This window comes from Prionailurus bengalensis, chromosome C2, assembly GCF_016509475.1.
Source record: "Prionailurus bengalensis isolate Pbe53 chromosome C2, Fcat_Pben_1.1_paternal_pri, whole genome shotgun sequence".
In the NCBI taxonomy this organism is placed as follows: domain Eukaryota; kingdom Metazoa; phylum Chordata; class Mammalia; order Carnivora; family Felidae; genus Prionailurus; species Prionailurus bengalensis.
In genome coordinates, this window is record NC_057350.1 from 127,196,205 (window position 1) to 127,223,059 (window position 26,855).

General features: G+C 38.2%; 1 protein-coding gene across 1 annotated transcript in view; it reads right to left on the bottom strand.

Annotated features, from left to right (window-relative positions):
- Positions 1–4,851: 4,851 nt before the first annotated feature.
- SLC35G2 (solute carrier family 35 member G2) overlaps positions 4,852–26,855 on the bottom strand; it is a 46,906-nt gene continuing 24,902 nt past the window's right edge. The window contains exon 2 of the mRNA XM_043595333.1: positions 4,852–6,296. Within this exon, the coding sequence (XP_043451268.1) occupies positions 5,040–6,278 (1,239 nt within the window). The 5' untranslated portion in view covers positions 6,279–6,296 and the 3' untranslated portion in view covers positions 4,852–5,039. The remainder of the gene's footprint in view (positions 6,297–26,855) is intronic.

Consider the following 26,855-nt stretch of genomic DNA (forward strand, 5'->3'; position numbering starts at 1 on the left):
AGTATTGTTTTTCTCCACTGCCTAGTACTTGATAGATCGTTAAGTAAATATAGTTTAAGTAAAAATTAATACATTTTCCTATCCCTTCTTTAATCCTGGCCCTGACCATAACTCCCAAGAGTTCACACTTTTCTGCATTTAACTTCAAAATTATTCATTTGAGTGCTGATATGTATGGTTTGGTTGCTATTATTTAGGATCACAAGGTCAAGCACAAATCACCTGTTGACCCCTTCCTGACTTCAAGTTGGCTCCAGCAAGTAAACCATGAAACTCTTGACAACAGCTATTCTATGTCTATATCCCATTATTAGCATCCAAAATGAATAATGGAAGTGAATTTTAAATTTATTCTAAGGGTCTAAATACCTTTGCATATTTTATAGTGGCTGTTGCAGTTATATCCCCTCCCAAAATTTGTATGTTGAATCCCTAACCTCCAATGTGATTGTATTTGAATATAGGGCCTTTAAGGAAGTACTTAAGACTTTTTGAGATGATAAGAGTGGGGACCCAATCCTATAGGATTAGTGTTCCTATAGAAAGAGATAACAGAGAGCTTGCTATCTCCACCATGAAAGGACAGTGGCAAGGGGGCCATGTGCAAGCCTGAAAGACAGCTCTCCCCTGTAATTGACCATGCTGGCATCCTGATGCGGGACTTCAGCATCTAGTTGTTGGTATTTTGTTATTGGAACCCAAGCTAACACAATAGTTTTATTTGTTGATACGTCTTATAAAGTTATGGATTGAGATACTATTATACTCATTTTTGAAGCTGGAGAAAGGATTGTTCAAAGGTTAAAGCTGTTTCTCCAAAATCATACAACAAACTATTAGCAAAATGTGGCTCAATTCAATTCTACTTACATATGTGACATGTGATGCGGTTGGAGGTGTTAATACAATACTACAGGTAAAGTGGTTCTTGCCATCAGGTAGCTCTGTCTTAACCACTGCCTTAAGTAGGGAAAATAAACCCAGAAAAATATGCTGAAGTCGTAAGTTTAGATTTTATTGTGTAAGGGAATATGTATGTCTTGAGTTCTGTGTGTCACCTATTTAAACAATAGAAGAAGTAAGAGAAAGAGCTTTTTGAAAAGGCTTTTAGTTCCCTATAAACATGTTTGTTTTGTTTGTTTTTTCCTTTTAGTGGTCCTTCTTCAAGTTTCCTCATCACCCATTCTTACCAGGACATCTTAAAAAAAAAAAAAAAGAAAAGTTCAAAAAAATATGAAAAGGAGGAAAAAGTTGAATAAAAATAATGATGAAACAAAAAAGCATTGAAAAAGGGTAGATAGGCAAAAATCATGTATGAAATTGCATTATGGTGACTTAGAAGGAATGGAGTACATGTTGTCATGGGGTGGGAGTTGTCCCAGAGACTTCCTTTCACACACTCTCTCTCCCCAACTTCCAAACATAAACATGCGCATGGCTTCTTCTTCCTCTCTTTTAGCGGAACTCAAACCAAAAATGGGAATCACCCCTGCTAATTAGTGCTGAGTGGACCAGGCACTAGCCAGAATCAGATGACAACAAAATTTGGGCCAAAACATATGACCTCTGGACTGGAAATGGGGCTTTGGAAATGTAAGCAATAGCAGGTCTAGGATAAAAACATGCAGGCAGCTCGCTTCATTAATCCCAAAGGAAAGGATTTGGAAAGACAAGGAAGGGAAAATCAAGCCTCCATATCTCAAGACCTTTCCCAGGAGACTTGATAGCTTATAGTTAGAAATGATGAGACAATGATCTGCTTGAGCATCACTGCTGGGTAGGACAGTTTAGGACAACAACAATGAAAAAAAGCCCTACCTGCTAATCAACAAAAAGTAACTAATCACAAGCTTGACTGTGAAGTATAGAAATTAGGGGACCCTGGTAACTAAATTTAATATCTGGACTGAGTATTGTTATGCCTTTACGGGAATTAACTTCAACAAAAATTTATTGAGTCCTCTCTGTGGTAGGCACTACAATAGGTGCTAGAGATCTGAAGATCAGTCTTAAACTGAAAGGAGCTCAATCCAGTGTCACAGAATGAGCTTTAAATATATTTATTATTAATATATTTAATATTATTATATTTAATAATATTAATTATTTATTACATTATTTAATGTATATATTTAATACAGCTATAGAATATATTTAATACAGCTATAGATACGTACAGGGGAGCATTAAGCCACAGGGAGAGTTGTGTGGTCAGGCTAGTCAGGCAAATAAGAAGGCAAAGAAGAGAAGGGTTTTCCACATAGAGGGGCCTGCACTGAAAAAGGTATTACACAATCAAAAAGGTATTACACAATATTTCTGGAGATGAAGATGACTAGAAATGTAAGCACTAGCAGGTTATAGAAATTAAGGACTTGATTCTATAGATGATAGGAAGCCATCAAAGGGTTTCTTTTGTTTGTGATTGTTTGTTTTCAGCACTTTAAAATTTCATTCTGTTGTTTTCTGGCCTCCATTGTTTCTGATGAAAAGCTATCTGTAAGTTTCATTGTTTTCCTGTATGTCTTCCACCACCCCCCCACCCACCCCCCCACCCCCGGCTGCTTTTAAAGTTTTGTTTCTAGGTTTTTCAGCACTTGCACTATGTTTCTAGGTGTGGCTGGTTTTCTTTGTATTTATGCAGCTTAGAGTTCACATATTTCTCTAGATCTGTGGATTGCTGTTTGTTGTTGCTGTTTCCTTTTACCAAATTTAGAAAACTTTTGGCCAATATTTCTTTCTGCCCCTTTCCCTCTCTTTTCTGAGACATTTACATTTATGCTAGACTTCTTTGTCCTTAGTACCAGTTATTCTAGGCTTTGTTCATTTTTTTTTTTCAAATCTTTTTTCTTCTGTGCTTCAATTTGGATAATTTCTTCAATTTAGATAATTGAGATCCAGTGTCTGGTAATTCCTGAAAATCTGAACATTAACATTTTCCCCAAAGCACAGTGACCCTATTAATGACTGCGGGTTCCTTTGAGGAAAGTTTAGAGACATATTAGTCAAGAAGACAGAAATCACAAGATATTACAACAGAGAGAATCTGATATTGGGTACTGAAGGACTGAAAAAGCAAAAAGGGAGCGCTGCAGTAGACCAGAAGGATAACTGTACAGAGCAGCTATGACCATTAGGGCAACTGAAAAAGAGGGTCAAGGCTGGACTATAAGGTCTCAGACACTCAGAGGAATGACCCAGCTGAGCAGTAGCTCAGTTCCCTGAAAGGATGCTGTTTAACTGGTCCTCCAACCACTGAGAGGGATAAGATGAAGCTGGTTGGGGATGGAGGAGTGCCGAAAGAAGCTCAAGGCTGAGATCAATTGCTGCTGCTGAAGCAAAGGACTGTTGCTTACCGCTGGGTAACAATGACAGAAACTGCAAACAAATAGAAAGGTGGAAATCCTTTCTCCCCTTCTGTCCTCCAGTCTCCCTCTAATGGCTTTTATTGGTGGGACCTAGTGAGACACCAGCTGGCACAGGAAAAATGTTCTTTGCAGGGTCTGAGCCATTGCATCACAGAGGAAAGTACAGAAGGGTGAATTTGGAGCTAAGATACCTCCATAACAATATCTTAATAACCATATTAACATTTGTTGTGCTAAATTAGTAAAAATTGCCCAAATTAGACCCAAATTAATACTTTTACAGACTTGTATGCTTTTATACTGGTATGCTTATATGCTTTTACAGACTTGTATGCCCCTCTGAAAAGAATTTCAAGTTACCATGTTATAACAATTTTCTGCTATACTGTGATTCCTGTTACTGTCTTTAGTAAAGAGTACCTTTACAGCAGCTCACATATGTACTTGCTACAAAATCATAAACGAGGACAGTTTTGGAAAAGATTTGTAAAACTGAGGATAAATAGACCCTGCCCCCACATTACGTCTCCCACAATTAGGCACAAAAAGGCATAGACCAAGTAGAGCTGTCAAGAATCCAGTCTTCTCCCTACTTCCCTTTTGTATGCATTACTTAATGTAGCCTTAGCAAAGAGAAGACAAATTTCCTATTTGAAAGTAGGACAACCACTATGGTCATTGAAAAAGCAACACTATTCCTTTGTTCCCTCTTTCTTGCCTCAACTCAAGCTTCCTTACCCAACCCAATCACCCCTAGTTTTCTTTTTTCTTTAAATGTTTTTTTTTCGGGGCGCCTGGGTGGCGCAGTCGGTTAAGCGTCCGACTTCAGCCAGGTCACGATCTCACGGTCCGTGAGTTCGAGCCCCGCGTCAGGCTCTGGGCTGATGGCTCGGAGCCTGGAGCCTGTTTCCGATTCTGTGTCTCCCTCTCTCTCTGCCCCTCCCCCGTTCATACTCTGTCTCTCTCTGTCCCAAAAATAAATAAATGTTGAAAAAAAAAAAATTTTAAAAAAAAAAAAATGTTTTTTTTTCCAAATGTATATTTATTTTTGAGAGATCTCAAGGAAGGGCAGAGAGAGGGAGACACAGATCTGAAGCAGACTCTGTGCTGACAGTGGTGAGTCTGATGTGGGCCTCAAACCCACAAACCGTGAGATCATGACCTGAGCCAAAGTCAGACACTCAACCAACAGAGCCACCCAGGCACCCCTCACCTCTAGTTTTCTAATATAAATAGGTGACAAAATAGGGCTTGGTATTAAGCATTTTACCTTATTGTGTACTTTTCAAAAATGCATATTTTTGAATATTGAAGGATTTTTGTTGAACACTTGTAGAACATGGGGCATGAACATTTTTTTAGGACAACAGACGTTCCATTCAAAAGGGGTCATTTCCTCAAGTCTTATGTTCTTTAGTGATGAAAGTTAACATTCTCCTACCACAATTACCTTTTGTTAATAACAGTAAAGACACTGGGTTCATGATGTTTCACATATTTATTAATATTTGTTTTTGAATATATTAGACTAGAATTTTCTACATCTGCATATATTAATTATATATTATATAGCATTCTGTCACTTATACAACACAAAACATTTATAGGTAAACATTAAAATGGCAGTGTACCTATGAATAAGTGAATGTTAACAAAATAATAATCAAGTCTTCACTTGATGGGAGAGTCTAGGATTTCCTGATAATCCTGCCTTCTTAAATTCCTCCAATAAAGTTTATAACCAGCAAGGACAAAAACACTAATCATAATGATTACCCCTCCAAAAACATCATAGACACTAGGAAATATGTGTAACACTAGAAGCTGCAAGACCATAGCTACTACAATCTCCAGGTGTTGCACTGTGCTGACCAAAGCTGGATGGAATTTGTCCAAGGCATAATAAACTCCTAAGAATGCTGCAGTAGAACAGACACATATGGCAATGAGATAACTCCAGGTTTCTCCATCTAATGGGATGATGGGTTCTTGAAGAACAAACATAGTAGATATTCCCCAGATTGTCCCAGTCCAACCAAAGGTAAATAGTGCAGTCCACATGCTAATCTTCTCTTTAATGGATCTGTATACTATCATGGAAAGAGCAGTGGTCAGTCCAGCCATCACAGTCATAGTATACCCAAAGGCTTCTTTCCAGGCATTTAACAAAGAATTGTCTTCATCAACAATGTTGGGGATCATGACAAGACAAACACCTAAGATGCTGCAAACAACAGTAGCCATGTCAACATAAGCCATTTTCTCATCCACAAGTAAAAAAGCCAGAATGGCACTGAAGACTGTGGTTGTGGCTCTCCACATAGTGGTCCCATTGCTGGGAGGAACTATTGAAAATGATGTATAAGCACAGGTGATAGAAATGACATTGCATACACCATAAAAGAAGAGTCGTAATCTGTATCCACTGGGTCCAAAGGGCGCCTCCTGGTAGTAACACACAACTAACACAGACAAGACCTGCAAGACAGAACGGATAAAAATCAGTTCTAGAGATGGAACTTTAGAACGGTCAGAAACAAGCCTAGTGATAAGAGCTACACATCCATGAGCCAAAGCAGATCCAAACAGCACTATCCACATTTTTCTGGATTGAAAAATGTTTTTTTCTGCAAAGCTCTGGAATTGTCCAATATCATCCGTCATTGGGTCTTCCGTTGGCGGAGGTCGAGTATCCATGGTTCCAAAGAAAGTTCTTCCTTTTCTTTTCATTTCACTCAGTAGGCCTTTCTTTGGATTTTCTTCCATAAAATTTCCATAGTCTTCATTGATTTCTTCATATCCATCATCCCCAGGCTGGGGATAATGAGAAGTATATTTCACCATCACAGTGTTGGGATGTATTTTCACCCGTTTTTTAACTGGATGTTTTTTGGAGGGAGAGTTATCCATTTCTTCAGATAAGCAATTCTATTTAAGAAAAAAAAGACAAATGTACATATTCATTCAGTGGAAATTTAGTTTTAATTTCTATTATAATCATACACACCAATTTAATAATAGAAAGTAGAGGTTGTAACAGGAGTTTTTAAAAAAAGTAATAGGAGGAGAAGATCTGGCTGTGCCTTATCAGATGTAGGAGGCCCAAGGAAACTGTCTGCACTTTTTTCACTTTTATTCTATGTCTGCCCCTATTTCTCATTCTGCTTATTCTTTGTCTCGTGCAGCCCCGTTGCTTATGTTTACACCTCAAACAACTGATATTTTCCCATCTTTTCATTCCTACGTGTTTCTCCACTCATCCAATAAGAAAAACACAGAAAAGTAAATAACAACTTAGATAAAATCTTTCCTTTCTACTGTGTTCCTTGTCTATTATAAATTTTAAATGGATAAGTCCAATGTTTTTTGAATAATCCCTTCTGTATAATATCACATTTAGCTCTATATTACTAATTATTGTCTTTTAAACATTTATTCTGGGCTCCCCATACATATTTAGATAGTCAAAAATTAGAAAATAAATAAAATGGGGGTGCCTGGATGGCTTGGTCAGTTAAACATCTGACTCTTGACCTCAGCTCAGATCTTGATCTAGGGGTTATGAGTTCAAGCCCCACGGTGGGCTCCGTGCTAGGTGTGGAGGATACTTAAAAAATAATAGATAAATAAATAAACAAACAAACAAATAAATAAGTGGATTTAGTGACAGTCATGCATTGTTGGTGTGTATTACATCTCTGATGAGCAATTGGTTAATATGTTTTAAGATTTTGACTGAAACTACTCTTTAACTCAGCAATATCACTTCTTTTTTTTTTTAAAGGAGCTTCAAGGTTTTTTTTGTTGTCGTTGTTGTTGTTCACTGTTTATTTATTTATTTTTGAGAAAGCACAAGTGGGGAGAGGGGCAGAGAGAGAAAGGAAGACAGAGAATCTGAAGCAGGCTCCAGGCTCTGAGCTGTCAGCGTAGAGCCCAATACAGGGCTCGAACCCATGAACTGTGAGATCACGACCTGAGTCAAAGTTAGACACTTAACCAACTGAGCCACCCAGGCACCCCTCAGCAATATCACTTCTAAGATTTTATCCTGAAGAATTGACCACAAGATGCTTTTTATCTTATGTGTTTAAAAAAAGGAAAAATAATACATTTTTATATGTGCTTATATAACATACAGAAATTATGGAAAGATGCAAAGTAAACTAACAATTATTAGGGTAGAACAAGGAACAAGAATGGAGGAAAACATTTTTACTGTATACTTTTTTGTATTTTTATTTTTGAATCACAATATTGTTCAAAAAATTAGATTATAAACTAAAACAAAATGTTCTGCTATTTTAGAAAAAAAGCATACAAAAAATTATGGGAAAAAATGTATGAATAGGAGGGTTCATTGTAGCTTACCCCAATGTCCCTTCATAAATTAAAATACTATGCTATACACCCATTAAAAACAAGACAGATCTTTATTGACACTGAAAGATGTCCATGACATTTTGTTGAGTAGGAAAAAAGCTTGTTGTAAGGATTAAATGAGATAATGCATATAAAAAATTTGGCACAGTGCAGGCACATCATGAATCCTCAGTAAATGTTGACAAGAATTCTGTTTCCTTTTACCTATAATTAACTCTCTTAAAACACTAGGTATCTTCTACATTGTTTCTTTCTTCAAGACTTGTATCTGTTCACTCAGTTCTCTTTTCTGTTCATTCTCTCTCTTTTTCTAAGAACAATTTCCTATTTCCTTCCCAATGATTTCTCCCTTCTAAAAAAAAAAAAAAAAAAAAAAAAAAGAAACCTTTTTATTTTTTTGTCCTCATAACATACTCCCTGTCCTTGCCAAAAACTCACCAGTTCCAGGATCTTAAACCATGGTCTAGAAATCAAATCCTATTTTGTTCTTTGACACCATCTGGGTAGCCAACTGTTTCATTCCTCTTTACTCTTTTCTCTTCTAAACAACACCATCTTCAGTTGGAAGAAGTCATTTTAAAAAACACCACCTGTACATCCAAGTTTTTCACTTTCCTAGCCTGGACCTCCTACTTACAGTCATTCCTGCATATTGCTATCAAGCCAATATGATGTTCTTTTCTTCCAACTTTTTTTAAAATTTATTTTGAGAGAGAGAGAGAGAGAAACAGAGCGCACACAAGTAGGGGAGGGGCAGAGAGAGAGAGGGAGGGAGAGGGAATCCCAAGCAGGCTCCACACTGCCAGCACAGAGACCAACGTGGGGCTCGAACTCATGAATTGTGAGATCATGACCCAAACCAAAGTGAAGAGCCAGACGCTTAACCAACTGAGCCACCCAGGTACTCCTTTTTTCTTCCAACTTTTACCATGTTGTGACTTCAGCTTCAATAATCCCAAATTGAATAGTCTTCATCTCCCACATAGATTTTCCTTCCCTAACCTCCTCATTTTTGTTTGCGATACCACCATTTCTCCAGTTCCCCAAACTAGAAACCAGGGAATACTCTCAATTATCCTTTTTGCTGTTATACTTCCATTTGGTCATCAATCTTACTGTTCTTGTCTTTGAAATATTTCTGATTTTTCCTTTCTTCTCCAATTCCATTTTACCTTTGTGATTCTGGATCAGGTTATTGTGAATTCCTATCTAGAATATTGCAACAGCATCCTAACTAGACCCCTTAAATCCTAACCCTTCTCCCTTAAAATCCGTCTATATTATACCACTGCCACTTAGGCTGTCTTTAAAAGATTCAAAACAAAACAAAAATTTCCCTTAAGCTTTCCCCACTTAAGAACCTACAGTGATTTCTTTTTTCCTGGCTACCTCACTGAATCTCAACTCTTTTGCTTGGCTCTCCAGACCCTACCTCATCTAGCCCCTATCAGTACTTGACTCCTTAACACACATACTGCTGTGATCAGTCCAGTGCCCTCCCTGACCTCACTCCCTACATGTACATGTCTAAGTCTTTATACTCATGAGTTTCCTCTGCTCCAACTTTCTAAACACTGCTCATTTTTTAAGAAGGGCCAGTCCAAATTTTGCCTCTTAGAAACAAGCCTTCCCTGGTCACTCTAGCCTCTTATTTTTTTTCCTTTCTTGTTTAACATCTGCAGTTCTTCTAATTTTTGTAATCTAATCATTTTATTATTTAGTTGTCTCAAGTCGGTGGCATTTCATCTCCAGCTACTGTACTCAAATTTCTATCTTAAAATCTCCTTTCCTTGCGGGGCACCTGGGTGACTCAGTAGGTTAAGCGTCCAACTTCGGCTCAGGTCATGATCTCACAGTTTGTGAGTTTGAGCTCTGTGTCAGGCTCTGTGCTGACAGCTCAGAGAGAGGAGCCTGGTTCGGATTCTGTGTCTCCCTCTCTGTTCCTTCCCACGCGCATTCTGTCAAAAATAAAGATAAAAAAAAAAATTTTTTTTAATCTCCTTTCCTTGCTAGTCAGCAAGTATCTTGATGACATCTCTGTTAGAACGCATAACTTCTCATGTGCTACCCATTGTTAAAGTTTTGTCTTATATCCATTAAAAGCTTTCTCCTTCCCATTGCAGGCCAGATTTATAGCTCCAGGGGCACGGACAGGGAGAGAATGTGTTCTGCCATTTTGCTCCTTCTCCCATTCCCTCCCTTTGGAGTCTGTGGGACGGTGGTGACTCTGCCTCTGGGACACCTCTTCCATCTCCCTATTCTAGGCTCTAGCTCCCCTGGTATATTGGCACAGGGAGAAAGGAAAAGGAAAAGAACACATGTTTTATATTTGCTCCAGTTATGTGGCTTTTTGATGTATAAACTTGGCTGTGCCGAACTACATTCCCTAGTTATTTAATCGAAACTAATCTGGGTGTTGCTGTGAAGGTATTTTGCAGATGTGAGAAAAATCCCTAATCAGTGACTTTAAGCTAATCAAAAGAAAGTGTACTCTGTATGGGCCTGACCTGATTGGGTGAGCCCTTTAAAAGAGGGCTTAGGCTTTTCTTGGGTTTGGATATTCCAAATATTTAACTCCCTTAGGGTTACAGCCTACTCTTGATCTTCTTTCCTCATTGCCAGTGGGCAAAGCTTCAGCCTGTGCTCATGGGATTACAACATGTTCTTGATCTTCTCTTCCTGACTGCCTGCCCTACAGGCTTCAGACTTGTTTATCCAGTCCCCACAATTATATTAGCCAATTCCTTGTAATAAATCTCTTACTGATTCTGAGTCTCAGGTTGAACCCTGATTATGACAACATGTTGGAATTCATTCTTTGATTGTTGTCTTTGTTTCTCTGTTAGCTCTGATAGGTCACTGATACTTTCTAGGTTGTAGGTATCCAAATTCAGGCTATCTTGGGGAAATTTTGTAAGGCCTCCCCAGTGCATAAATCCCTGATGTGACAGCACCTCCTCCCCTAGGGCTTATGGCCCACAGATTTTTGCTGCTAGGTCCTTTTCCCTGGAGGACCTCTCTCTTTGGCAGGCACCAACAGTATTTACCGGAAACACATACCTCACCACTCAGTGGAGTGTGCCACTGTCCCCTTCTCTCCAACTTTATTTCTCTTCATTCAAACAAGCAAAGGGTAAATTAAAATGTGCTATCTAAGCAGACTTAGAAATGGAGAATGAGAAGGCACACTCAATCATCATACATAACGATCTGGTAACCTTTACCCTCAGTCAGCTATAAGAGGGGACTTGCCTCTCCTTTCTCCCATTAGGAAAAAGCATAACGTTTTTCTTAAACCAAAGACCATAAAGATAATATGATCCCTGTGACAGATAGTATTTTTCAAAGAGAACCACAAATCTAATATCTCCTATACTACATGTTTGGTTGTGTTTTGTTTTGTTTAATGTGAATTTGACATTATTAAATAGAGAGGTAGGGTCTATATCCCCTCCCATTAAAAGTAGGTAGGCTTCCGTGACTGTTTCAACCAATAGAGTATGGCACAAGTGGCATATTGTGACTTCTGAGGTGAGGTCATAAGAAGTGAAACCGCTATGCCTTCCTCTGGTAGCTCTGAGGCTACCAAGGTGTGAGGATGCTCAAACTAGCCCATGTAGAGAAACCACATAGAATGGTTCTGAAACTATATAAAGAGAGAGAAATGCCTGGCCACGCCCCAGCCCCCAGCTGCTCTAACCCTTTGCTGTTCCAACTGTAGCCACCCATCTGATTTCAAGTATATAAGAGACCCTGAGTCAGAATCTCCCTGCCAAGTCCTTTCCAAATTCCTGATCTACAGAAACTACGACAGATAATAAAATGATTGTTGTTTAAGTTACTCAGCTTTCGAGTGATTTGTTACCTGTGGTAGATACCTGGAACACCAGTTATCCAGTGCCTTCCCCAGTATTTTAAGGAATGGGAAGGAGTAGGGATCTCAGTGATAATTAAAGGAAAGGCCTCTTATATCTGGCCCTAACTGATGGACTTTCAAAAGTGGAGCATTTTGCCCTCCATTGTAAGATCATGGACACTAATTCCAAGATAAAAGTTTTATTCTACATCCTATTAGGCATACATTAGTGTATTTAACTTTAGTCCACCTGCATACTTTAAACTATTATTCGCATGGTGAAATTTTTGTTCATTTCTATTCATGAATTAGTTTATGACAGATATATTACTGGTATCTGTCAACACTATTAAATTTATATTGTGTCCCACTGATTCAAAAACCATCTTATAGGGGTGCCTGGGTGGCTCAGTCAGTTAAGTGTCCAACTTGATTTTGGCTCAGGTCATGATCTCACAGCTCATGGGATTGAGGCCCACACTGACAGCGTGGAGCCTGCCTGGGATTCTCTTTCTCCTTCTCTCTCTGCCTATCCCCCGGGTGCATGGGAGCTCTCTCTCTCTCTCTCTCTCTCTCTCTCTCTCTCTCTCTCTTCCTTTCTGTCTCAAAATAAATAGTTTTTAAAAAATACAAAAGCAATCTTATACTAAAGAGATACATAATAATCTTCAGTCTCTCTAGTTTTGATTTAATTATAGTTTTCATAAAAAAAAGTTCTTGAAAAGAACCTGAAATCCTGACTAGTTCTTACATTTTTGCACATGTAAGTCAACATGTATTCACTTCAATCAATATTAATTGAGGTACCATAAACTCAGCATCATGCTAGGCTCTATAAATATAAAGATAAAATAGGCATGGTTCCTGCACTCAGAGAGCTCATAGACTAGTGGAAGAGACAAGTAAAGTCAAATTTATTATTTTAATAAGTTAATAATGCAAGCAACTATATGAAGTTCAGGGAGATGCTGGAGCACATACAAAGGGCATCTAACCCAGATAAAGGGGAATCTTAGCAAGTTTCCAGGTGAAAAGGATACCTGAATTGGGACTTTATGCATATGTGACAATTCGTCAAGTAAAAAGGAGGAGAAAAAAATTTTTTTCTAGAGATAAGAAATTTAAAAGTCAGAAAAGTTGGTTTTTAGTCCTGGCTCTGCCACCAACTAAAGTAATAATTATTCTATTTCAAGAGAAAGAGTTTTAGATGGTATTCATTGGGATCTTTTGATTCAACTCTCTTTAAAATCAGTTTGTGTTTTTTTTAGATGTTTATTGATTGATTGATTGATTGATTGACAGAGAGAAAGACAGACAATCCCAAGCAGGCTCTGTGCTGTTAGTGCAGAGCCTGACACAAGGCCAAAATGCTTGACACAAATGGATTAAAAGGATGCACAGTTTGGTGTCTGCTTGAACAATGGGGACAAATCAGTGTGGTCAGCCTGAAACCAATATTTTTTTCCAAAAGAGGCTCTGTTTCCTAAGCTACATTCCGCAACATAAGGCCCATGATTAATTCTCTCCTAAGGTTAAGAAAATTAACACTGACATCCCTACTGTCTTGGTAGGACTCCTTGGGTCAATACCCTTATTATACTTTAAGCAAATGCTACTTGGTAGTGAGAGTTTCTTTCTTTAGTGACCAGACTGATCCCTACAATGGTGAAAAGTATTAGCTATAAAACTGGCAACTACAATTTGATTATAATATTAGTGGTTTAAATGTAGGTACTAATGTAACATTTGACACATATGAATAAAATTGGCTTTTAAATAAACAAAAAGAACTAATAGGTTAGTACCTTAAACCTGAGCAGCCTCGCCCTACAATAGCTTATTAACCCAATTTGCTTTGACAGTCTTGCCCCTGAGTGAAAATGATCACCTAACCGATCACCTAAAAGGGAGGACACAACAACTACCTTTCCAGGATATCGTGAGACATTAGGACATGCACAGGTTCTGTGCTGTTAAATGTACCTCCTGAGAGAAGCCATTCCTCCCTCCAAAATGATGATGGGGGCCCATGTTCTGAGGCCCCAAAGGCTGTCAGCATGATTCTACCCATCCTTAGGCTGAACCCTGGCTGGCATAACTCTTAACACCCCTCTTTGAATAAGGATTCTTCTCCCTTCCCCACTGCAATTCCTAAAGTCAGGGTGGCTAGAGGCAGCATTTAAGTTTGCTTGTAATTTATTAATACTCCTTGAGCCTGCACCTTTGTGTGCAAAGGCACACTGCTTTAGAGAAAAAAGAACTTGCTTCTAAACTCCCATCTCTCAAACTAGAAAATCACTTCTTAAACTAATAGAGTTTGAGAGACAAGAATATTGATAATAAGTGCGAAATAACAGAGTAGAAGATAAAGGACATGCCTTTTCTTGCATCAGGCACACTTAGGAAGTGAAGAATTTATCAGAAGTAATTGCCTTTCTTATAAGGTGTGATAATATTCATGTTGCATGTAAGTAGCAAATAATAAAATCAAATCATGAAACTGAACAGTTTATGAAGATGTAAAAGAGGGCCTAGAGGAAAAGTTAATTGTATAAGACTTCAATCAAATACTCAGGTTATATAGGAGCCCACCATAGGCAAATTTGACAGAAGAATAAATAATAAAAGAGGAGGCATATAGTCTCCTATAGTATAGACATATACTACAGTCATATAGTAGTCTCCTATGGTGAACCAACTGAATATTACCTCTATAAAAATATAAAAGGAAATTTCTGGAGCAAATTCTGAAAATCAGATGTATTACTTAGGACATATATACTATAAGTAGTGGCAGAACTTGTAATAAAAATATCACTCATATTGCAACAGTTTATTGCTTGACAAAAAAGAAGTCCATCGACCTCTCACTTAGGAAAACAAAATGTAAGGCAAATAATCATTTCCCCTTTTGTAATACTTAGATTAAAGCATCCTTGCAATGAGCTATCAGAAAGAGACTAAGAAGACAAAGAAAACCTTGATCGAGCCAGACACCACAACAATATTTTCAGCACTCTAACAGAAACAATCAAAATAGGATAAAAGCAAGAATGGAAAATCAAATAGAATAAAGAAAGGCAAAACTAATGGCTCTAAACTCTAGTGAAAACAGAAGAAAGAAGGAAAGGTGGAAGAAGTCAGTAACAGTAATAACATCAATAGGCAGGTATACTGATATTTACATTTGTATAGATACTGTGCTAAGCACTAAACATGGGTTAACTCAGCTTTGAGAGGAAGTGAAACCTTAGGAGGTTTAGGAGTAGGGAAGCATTGAAGAAACAATTAAAAATTTGGAGAAAGCTAATGGCCTACCTCACTTTGAACTGAAAGAACTTAAAAGGAGGTAAAAGAAACTAATTTGGTAGACATTACTGAACACACTCCATGTGAAGGACACCAGGTAGGCTATGTGGCACAGAGCAGGTCAGTAGGTTCTATTGTCGAAAAGAATGTGTGCCAGACGGTTGTTTAGAACTTTTTCACACAGTACCCAAAATTAGTCTCTCCTCCCTATTCTGCTCTCCTTTCCTCTTCCCAATTCCCTCCCTCTTCCCCTACTTTACATTCTCAGTTTGACTCCTGTCTCCCACAGGAGCCCTGTCTGACATTCTAGCTTGGAAGTAGCTGTTTTCATGCAAATAATCTCAAGAAAAATATTTATCTCATTGCCTTAATGACAAAGTATTATCACCATCAGGATCACATTCTGCTTTCATAGTAGACAAAACTATTTTTATTTTCCAAAAATCATAAGTTTTCTGATAGGTAATAGGAGTGATGATGACAAAATATCTGTACGGAAAGTAGGAGAAACATCTCAATCACAAGACCACTTCTGCCACAGAGAATCCCACCTGAAAACCTGGCTTCTTGCCATCCAAACTAGTTGTACACATTTTCACTCCTTTGGGCCTTTTCCCTGTGCCACTTGGTACTCAGCCTCTGCCTCCTTTTGTCATTTTGTTCTCTTTGTGTATGACAATGTTAAGTTTTAAAAAGTAGTGGTTCCTGGGGCATCTGGGTGGCTCAGTCGGTTAAGCATCCGACTTCAGTTCAGGTCATGACCTCATGGTTCATGAGTTCAAGCCCCGTGTCAGGCTCTGTGCTGACAGTTTTGAGCCTGGAACCTGCTTTGGATTCTGTGTCTCCCTCTCCCTCTGCCCGCCCCCCTCTCTTTCTTTCTCTCTCTCTCAAAATAAATAAACATTTAAAAAGTTAAAAAACTAAACTAAAATAAAAATAAAAAGTAGTGGTTCCCCCATGTGTATTTGGTGGGCAGGGTTGGGAGCAGGAGAGGACAACCTATGTGCCCGAACAGATGAATGGCTGAAGAAAATGTGATATATTCATACAATTGAATATTATTCAGCCATAAAAAGGAATGAAGTTCTAACAAATACTACAACATGGACAAACCTTGAAGACATTATGCTAATTGAAACAAGCCAGACACAAAAGGATAGCTGTTGTATAATTTCACTTAAATGAGGTATTTAGAATAGACAAATTGTTAAAAACAGGAAATAGATTAGAAGTTACCAGGGCCTGGGAGGATGGGAAATGGGGAATTATGCTTAATAGTTACAGAGTTTCTGTTTGGGATAAGGAAAATGGTTTGGAAATAGTGACAGTTGCACAATATTGAGAATGTAACTAATGGCATTGAATTATATACACTTAAACATGGCAAATATGGTAATTTTTGTGTTATGCATATTTGACCACAAGTTTTAAAATTAGAAAAGGCATGGGCACCTGGGTAGCTCAGCTGGTTGAGCAGACTTCGGCTCAGGTCATGATCTAGCAGTTCATGAGATCGAGCCCAGCATTGGGCTCTGTGCTGACAGCTCAGAACCTGGAGCCTACTTCAGATTCTGTGTCTCCCTCTCTTTGCCCCTCCCCCGTTTGCACTCTGTCTCTCTCTGTCTCTGTCTCTCTCTTTCTCAAAAATAAATAAAAGCATTAAAAATTTTTTTAATTTATAATTTAAAAAGGCGGGGGTGGGGCGGTGTGTGAGGGAGTTGTGGTTCCTCCTGTGTGGCTTGGAGGTGAGGGGGGAGGCAGTGCTAGGCACTGGTATTTTTTAAAACCTCCCTAGTTATCCGAATGTATAATTTCCTTGTGCAAGAACCACCTGAATAAATTATCCAAGGGCCCTTCTGGTTTTAAGATTTAACGAATGTGTTACTGCATAACTGAAGAAGACAGTAGCACAGGGCTAGAAAGTTACAACAAATCAAAACAAAACAGATAGTGAAGCCAGACTGCCTGGATTTGAATCTTAGCTATAGAACTTATTAAAATTATGACTTTCAGCAACTTGTTTTAACCTCTTTGCCTATTTCTTCTGTAAAATTGCGATAATAATATTACCTCATAGGGTAGACTGAATATTAAATCGGTTAATACAAAAACTTGGTATCTGACATCGAGCAAGTGCTCAATTAATTTTAGTTTTTCTTTCACATTATTCTATCTGCCTGGAATGATCTGGTCCTCCTTTTTGTCCTTGTCTATCTATTGAGTTCACATCTGTGCTTTAGTGGTTTGCCCAAGTGTTACTTCCTCCTTTGCAGTCTTCCTTGACCTCTCCCACCTTTGTGCCCTCACTATCCCTACATTCATTTGTTTCTATCCTATCTTTCCCACCAGATGGTACACTTCTGGATAGCAGACTTTCATGCCATTTTATCTTCAGCTCCTAACACAGTAGCTGGCACATCCTGGCACTCAGTAAATATTTGTTGGCTGGAATGAAATGGATTTGAAAACCAAGAGGGAGACATGGAAAAGAATAGGGAATGATGTTAAGACTACTGACATCTCAAATAGCAAAAGCGAACTTGAGAAAGAAGAACAAAGCCGGAGATGTCATGCTCTCAGATTTCAAACTACAGTACAAAGCTACAGTAATCAAGACCCATATATCAATGGAATAGAAAAGAGATCCCACAAATAAATCCACACATATATGGCCAATTAATCTATAACAAAGGACACAAGGGTATACAAGGGGGAAAGGCAGTGTCTTCAATAAATGGTAATGGGAAAATTGGACAGCTACATGCAAAAGAATGAAACTGGACCACTGTCTTACACCGTATACAAAACCAAATTCAAAATGGATTAAAGACTTGAATGTAAGACCTGAAACCATAAAATTCCCAGAGGAAACCGTAGGCAGTAAACTCTTTGACACTGGTCTTAGAAATATCTTTTTGGGCTAGTCTTCTTAGGCAAGGGCAACAAAAGCTAAAATAAAGGGGATTACATCAAGCTAAAAAGCCTTTGTACAGCAAAGGAAAGCATTAACAAAACAAAATGGCAAACTCCTGATTCAGAGAAGACATTTACAAATCATACAACCTATAAGGAGTTAAAATCCAAAATATATAAAGAATTTATGCAACTTAATATTTAAAAAAATAGGTTGAAAAATGGGCACAGGACTTGAGTACACATTTTTCCAAAGAAGACATACAGATAGAAAACAGGCACATGAAAAAATGCTCAACATCACTAATCATCAGTGAAATGCAAATCAAAACCATAATGAGATATCACTCATACAACCCACATATAATCAGATTGGCTATTATCAGGAATGCAAAAAACAGTAAATGTTGGTGAGAATGTGGAGAAAAGGGAACCCTCGAACACTGTTGGGAATGTAAATTGGTGCCACCACTATGGAAAAATGGTATGAAGATTCCTCAAAAAATTAAAAATATAACTACCATACAACCCAGCAATCCCACTTCTGGGTATTTATCTGTAGAAAACAAAAACACCAATCTATGTTCACTGCAGCATTATGTACAATAGCCAAAATATGGAAGTAACCTAAGTGCCCATTGATAGATGAATGGATAAAGATGTGGTGTGTATATATATATATATGGTATATGTATATGTGTATATATATATGGTATGTATATATATATATGGTATGTGTATATATATATATATATATATATATATATATATATATACCAATATGACTCAGCCATTCAAAAAGAATGGAATCTTACCATTTGTAAGACTGGACCTAGAGGGTATTATGTTAACTGAAATAAGTCAGATAGAGAAAGACAAATATGATATGATTTCACAAATCTAAAGAACAAAACAAACAGATTCATAGATACAAGAAACAAACTGTTGGCTACCAGAGAGAGGAGGAGTTCGGGGTGGTAAAATAGGTAAAGAGTATTAAGAGAAACAAACTATTTTATTTATAAAATAAATAAGTCATGAGGATGAAAAATACAGCATAGGGAATATAGTCAATAATATTATAATAACTTTGTATGGTGACAGATGGTGGCTAGACTTATTGTGAGGATCAACTTGTAATGTTTAAAAATATCAAACTGCTATGGTGTATACTTGAAACTAGTAGAATATTATATGTCAAATATACTTCAATAAAAAAGATAAAGGAAAAAAGACTACTGACATCTCTATAGGATCTCGTAGGCCCAGATATCCACTCAATCATTAACAGTCTTGGGTGACTGAAAGCCTTGCTTCCCTTGATAACACTACAGAAATTTTCCCTATTTTCTGCCTTTACCCTCTGTATTAGTGAGGGTTCTCCACAGAAACAGAATCAATAGGATGTGCATATATAGCCATATATTGGAGAAATTGAAGGTTCATTTCCAGACCATCCCAATAAAGCAAATACTGCTATAAAGCAAATCAAACAAATTTTTTGGTTTTCCCATGTGTATAAAACTAATGTTTACAGGCACCCTGGTGGTTCAGTCTGTTAAGTGCCCAACTCTTGATTTTGGCTCAGGTCATTACTGCATGGTCATGATCTCACATTTTTAAAAAATGTTTATTTGAAAGAGAGAGAGAGTGAGCAGGGGAGGGACTTGTCTCAGTGTTGATGGCTGCTGACAGATCAGATGGTGATTGCTGAAGTTTGGGGTGTCTGGTGCAATTTCTTAAAATAAGACACTGAAGTTTGCTGCATCTGTTAACTCTCATTTAACAATATCTCTGTAGCACGTGATGCTGTTTGATAGCATTTTACCCACAGCAGAACTTCTTCCAAAATTGGAGTCATCCCCTCAAATGATCCAGAGACTAAGTTTATGTGATATTCCAAATCCTCTGTTGTCATTTCAACAATTTTCATGACATCTTCACCAGGAGTAGATACCATCTTAAGAAACCACTCCTCTGCTCATCTATAAGAAGCAACTCCTTAGCCATTCAAGTTTTATCATGAGATTGCAGCAACGCAATCCCATCTTCAGGCTCCACTTCTAGTTGTCTTGCTATTTCTACCACATCTGTGATCAACTTCCTCCACTAAAGTCTTGAAACCCTCAAAGTCATCCACAAGGTTAGAATCAACTTCTTCCAAACTCCTGTTAATGTTATTTTGACCTCTTCCCATGAATCACCAATGTTCTTCTTTTTTATTTTTAGTTTATTTATTTATTTTTGAGAGAGAGAGAGACAGCATGAGTGGGGGAGGAGCACAGAGAAGAGACAGAATCCCAAGCAGGCTCTGCACTGTCAGCATGAAGCTGTATGTGGGGCTCGAACTCACAAAATCGTAAGATCATGACCTGAGCCAAAACCAGGAGTCAGACGCTTAACCAACTGAGCCACCCAGACACTAATTTAAAAAAATATTTTTAACACCAACAATAAAGCAACAGAAAGAGAAATTAAGGAATCAATACCATTTACAGTTGCACAAAAAACCATAAAATACCTAGGAATAAATCTAACCAAAGAGGTGAAAAATCTATACACTGAAAACTATAGGAAGCTTATGAAAGAAATTGAAGAAGACACAAAAAAATGGAAAAAGATTCCTTACTCCTGGATAGGAAGAACAAATGTCAATACTACCCAAAGCAATCCACATATTCAATGCAATCCCAATAAACTTGCACCAGCATTCTTCTCAAAGCTAGAACAAATAATCCTAAAATTTGTATGGAACCAGAAGAGATGCTGAAAAGCCAAAGTAATCTTGAAAAAGAAAACCAAAGCAGGAGGTATCACAATCCCGGACTTCAAGCTATACTACAAAGCTGTAATCATCAAGACAGTATGGTACTGGCACCAAAACAGACACTCAGATCAATGGAACAGAATAGAGAACCCAGAAATGGACCCACAAACGTATGGCCAACTAATCTTTGACAAAACAGGAAAGAATATCCAATGGAATAAAGACAGTCTCTTCAGCAAGTGGTGCTGGGAAACCTGGACAACGACATGCAGAAGAATGAACCCAGACCACTTTCTTACACCATGCACAAAAATAAACTCAAAATGGGTGAAAGACCTCAATGTAAGACAGGAAGCCATCAAAATCCTCCAGGAGAAAGCGGGTAAAGACCTCTTTGATCTTGGCCGCAGCAACTTCTTACTCAACATGTCTCCAGAGGCAAGGGTAACAAAAGCAAAAATAAACTATTGGGACCTCATCAAAATAAAAAGCTTCTGCACAGCAAAGGAAACAACCAGCAAAACTAAAAGGCAACTGACAGAATGGGAGAAGATATTTGCAAACAACATATCAGATAAAGGGTTAGTATCCAAAATCTATAGAGAACTTATCAAACTCAACACCCAAAAAACAAAGAATCTAGTGAAGAAATGGGCAAAAGACATGAATGGACACTTCTCCAAGGAAGACATCCAGATGGCCAAACGACACATGAAAAAATGCTTAACATCACTCATCATCAGGGAAATACAAATCAAAACCACAATGGGATGCCACCTCACACCTGTCAGAATGGCTAACATTAACAACTCAGGCAACAACAGATGTTGGCAACGATGCGAAGAAAGGGGATCTCTTTTGCATTGTTGGTGGGAATGCAAGCTGTTGTAGCCACTCTGGAAAACAGTATGGAGGTTCCTCAAAAAATTAAAAATAGAACTACCCTACGACCCAGCAAATGCACTACTAGGTATTTATCCAAGGGATACAGGATGCTGTTTCGAAGGAACACATGCACCCCAAAGTTTATAGCAGCACTATCAACAATAGCCAAAGTATGGAAAGAGCCCAGGTGTCCATCAATGGATGAATGGACAAAGAGGATGTGCTATATGTATACAATGGAGTATTACTCAGCAATCAAAGAGAATGAGATCTTGCCATTTGCAGCTGCATGGATGGAACTAGAGGGTATTATGCTAAGCGAAATTGGTCAGTCAGAGAAAGACAAATATCATATGACTTCACTCAATGAGAACTTTAAGACACAGAACAGATTAACATAAGGGAAGGGAAGGAAAAATAATATAAAAACAGGGAGGGGGGCAAAACATAAGAGACTCTTAAATATGGAGAACGAACAGAGGGTTACTGGAAGGGTTGTGGGAGGGGGGATAGGCTAAATGGGTAAGGGGCATTAAGGAATCTACTCCTGAAATCATTGTTGCGCTATACGCTAACTAATTTGGATGTAAATTTAAAAAAAATAAAATTAAAAAAATATTTTTAAATTTATTTAATGAATGTTCTTAATGGTATCTAAAATGGCAAATCTTTGGGGCGCCTGGGTGGCTTAGTCATTAAGCATCTGACTTTGCCTCAGGTCATGATCTCACCGTTTGTGAGTTCAAGTCCCACATCAGGTGAGCATGTACCCCGCTTTGGCAAATCTTTTCCAGAAGGATTTCAATTTACTTTGCCCAGATCCACCAGAGAAATCTCTATGTAAGTCATCTATAACCTTATGAAATGTCTTCCTTAAATAAGACTTGAAAGTAAAAATTACTCCTTGATCCACGGGGTTCAAAGTGGATGTTGTGCTTTCTTTCACCGTACACAAAAATAAACTCAAAATGGATGAAAGACCTCAATGTAAGACAGGAAGCCATCAAAATCCTCCAGGAGAAATCAGGCAAAAACCTCTCTGACCTTGCCCACAGCAACTTCTTAACATGTCTCCTGAGGCAAGGGAAACAAAAGCAAAAATGAACTACTGGGACCTCATCAAAATAAAAAGCTTCTGCATAGCAAAGGAAACAACCAGCAAAACTAAAAGCAACCGACAGAATGGGAGAAGATATTTGCAAACAACATATCAGATACAGGGTTAGTATCCAAAATCTATAGAGAACTTATCAAACTCAACACCCAAAAAACAAAGAATCTAGTGAAGAAATGGGCAAAAGACATGAATGGACACTTCTCCAAGGAAGACATCCAGATGGCCAAACGACACATGAAAAAATGCTTAACATCACTCATCATCAGGGAAATACAAATCAAAACCACAAGGAGATACCACCTTACACCTGTCAGAATGGCTAACATTAACAACTCAGGCAACAACAGATGTTGGCGAGGATATGGAGAAAGAGGATCTCTTTTGCATTGTTGGTGGGAATGCAAGCTGGTGCAGCCACTCTGGAAAACAGTATGGAGGTTCCTCAAAAAACTAAAAATAGAACTACCCTACGACCAGCAATTGCACTACTAGGTATTTATCCACGGGATACAGGTGTGATTATTTGAAGGAACACATGCACCCCCATGTTTATAGCAGCACTATCAACAATAGCCAAAGTATGGAAAGACCCCAAATGTCCATCCACAGATGAATGGATAAAGAAGATGCGGTTGGGGCGCCTGGGTGGCGCAGTCGGTTAAGTGTCCAACTTCAGCCAGGTCACGATCTCGCGGTCCGGGAGTTCGAGCCCCGCGTCAGGCCTGGAGCCTGTTTCCGATTCTGTGTCTCCCTCTCTCTCTGCCCCTCCCCCATTCATGCTCTGTCTCTCTCTGTCCCAAAAATAAATAAACGTTGAAAGAAGATGTGGTATATATATATATATATATATATATATATATATATATATACAATGGAGTATTACTCAGCAATCAAAAAGAATGAAATCTTGCCATTTGCAACTACATGGATGGAACTGGAGGGTATTATGCTAAGTGAATTTAGTCAGAGAAAGATGAATATCATATGACTTCACTCCTATGAGGACTTTAAGACACAAAACAGATGAACATAAGGTAAGGGAAACAAAACTAATACAAAAACAGGGAGGGGGACAAAACTTAAGACATTCTTAAATATGGAGAACAAACAAAGGGTTACTGGAGGGGTTGTGGAGGGGGGGGATGGGCTAAACAGGTAAGGGTCATTAAGGAATCTACTCCTGAAATCATTGTTGCACTATATGCTAACTAATTTGGATGTAAGTTTTAAAAAATAAAAATTAAATTAAAAAAAAATAAACTAAAAAAAAGTGGATGTTGTGTTAGCAGGCATGAAAAACAACATTAATCTCGTATTATCTTCCATCAGAGCTCTTAGGTGACAAGGTGGATTGTCAATGAGCAGTAATGTTTTGAAAGGAATCTTTTTTTCTTAGCAGTAGCTCTCAATAGTGGGCTTAAAATATTCAGTAAGCCATTGTATAAACAAGCGTACTGTTGTCCAGGCTTTGCTATTCCATTTAGAGAACACAGGCAGAGTAAATAAGCATAATTCTTAAGCTCTCTAGGTTTTTCAGAATGGTAAATGAGCACTGGCTTCAACTTAGAGTCACCAGCTGCATTGGCCCCTAACAAGAGGATCAGTCTGTCCTTTGAAGCTCTGAAGTCAGACATTGACATCTCCTCTCTAGCTATAAAAGCCTTAGATGGCAACTTCTTCCAATAAAAGGCTGTTTTCATCTACAATGAAAATCTATTGTTTAGTGCAGCCACCTTCATTAATTAACTTAATTAATTAACTAGATCTTCTGGATAATTTGCTGCAGGTTCTATATCAGTACTTGCTGCTTCGCCTTGCACTTTTATGTTATGGAGATGGCTTCTTTCTTTAAACCTTATGAACCAACCTCTGCTAGTTTCAAGATATTCTTTTGAGAATAGCTTCCTCATCTTTCTCAGCCTTCAACGAACTGAGGAGAGTCAGAGCTTTGCTCTGGACTAGGCTTTGGCTTAAGGGAATGTTATGGCTAGTTTGATCTTTTTGGTTTTTAACATTTTTATTTTTTATTTATTTCTGAGAAAGAGTGTGAGTGGGGAAGTGGCAGAGAGAGTGGGAGACACAGAATCCGAACCAGGCTCCAGGCTCTGAGCTGTCAGCACAGAGCCTGACACAGGGCTCAAACCCATGAACAATGAGATCTTGACCTGAGTCGAAGTCTGATGCTTAACCGACTGAGCCACCCAGATACCCCATGGCTGGTTTGATCTTCTATCCAGACTACTCAAACTTTCTTCATATCAACAATGAGGCTGCTTTGCCTTAACATTTGTGTGTTCACTGAAGTAGCTCTTTTAATTTCCTTCAAGAACTTTGCCTCTGTATTCACCACTTGGCTAACTTTTTGGCACAAGAGGTCTACCTTACAGCCTATCTTGGCTTTCAACATGCCTTCTTCACTAAGCTTAATCACTTCAAGCCTTTGTTTTAATTGTTTTTAATGTTTATTTATTTTTGAGAGAGAGACAGAGACAGAGCACAAATGGGGGAGAGACAGAGAGAGAGGGAGACAGAATCCTAAGTAGGCTCTAGGCTCTGAGCTGTCTGCACAGAGCCTAACATGGGGCTTGAATTCACAAACCGTGAGATCATGACCTGAGCTGAAGTCGGGTGCTTAACCAACTGGGCTACCCAGGCACCCCTCGAGCCTTTGTTTTAAAGTGAGAGACATGCAACTCTTCCTTTCACATGAATACTTACAGGCTATTGTAGGGTTATTAATTAACCTAATTTTAATACTATACCTCAGGGAACAGGAAGGCCTGAGGAGATGTGGGGGAACAGCTAGTCAGTGGAACAGTCAGAATACATACAACATATGTTAAATTGCCATCTTATATGGACACAGTTCATGGCACCTCAAAACAATTACAATAATAACATAAAAGATCACTGATCACAGTTCACCATAACAAATATAACAATAATGAAAAAGTTTGAAATATTGTGAAAATTACCAAAATGTGACACAGATATTAAATGAGCAAATATTGTGGGAAAAATGATACCAGTAGACACAGGGTTGCCACAAGATTTCAATCTGTAAAAAATGCACAAGAAAGAAATGTGCAATAAATTAGGCATGCTCATATACGTATGAGAGATTTATTTTAAGGAATTGGCTCATGTGATTGTGGTGCCTGACAAGATCAGTATCTTCAGGGTTGGCCAGCAGACTGGAAACCCAGGGAAGAGTTGCAGTTCAAGTCCAAATGGTCTGCTGGCAGAAGCCCCTTCTTTTCAGGGGATAGTAGTCTTTTCTTTTACGGACTTCAACTGACTGGGTGAGGCCCACCCACATCATGGCAGGCAATCTACTCAATTCCACTGATTTTTTTTTAATGTTTTCTTTCATTTGTTTTTTTAAGTAGACTTCACACCTAGGGCAGAGCCCAGTGTGGAGCCCAGCACAGGGCTTGAACTCATGACCCTGAGATCAAGACCTGAGCTGAGATCAAGAGTCAGACACTTAACTGACTGAGCCACCCAGGCACCCCACAATCCCACAGATTTAAGTGTAAATTTCATCCAAAGACACCTTCACAGAAACATGTAGATAGTCTTCAGCCTGCCAAGTTGACACATAAAATTATCACAGCCTCATCCTCTGGTTGTCCTCCACATGCACAGAAATTCTGGCTATTTCAAACTACAGGAAACTCTTTCAAAATGTCATGCTATTTCATGCCTCTGGATTTTTACATATGCTATTCCTCCTTTATGGAATACTTTTTTCCTGCTTTTTTACCTTGTAAATTCCTGCTTATTCTTCAAGGCTCAGATAAAATACCACCTTCTCTGCAAAATTCTCTGGCCTACCTCTTACCTCCATCTATGTTATGTGCCCACACCCTCATTCTTTCATTATACCTTCAATAATAGAATTTACTGCACTGAATTACAACTATGTTTTTGTCTTTCTCTTCCACTAGACCCATGAGAGTTTTAACCCCACAGGTATTAAAATTAGGCATTTCTAATTTTTATATTTTCAGCACCTAGCACAGTGCTTGGCATCAGACAGGTGTTCAGTAAGTGCTGTTGAATGAATTAATGGACTATTTTTTTTTTTTAATGAAGCAAATTTTGTTAAGAACAAAGTTAAGTAACATATTTAAATGAATTTAAATCGCTCATATAACTCAAGTAAGGAACCGTATCCACTAAAACACTTTACAGTCCTTAATAATATTTCAAGAATACACATTACAGTGTGCAGTTTGGCTATTAAGATAATTTGTT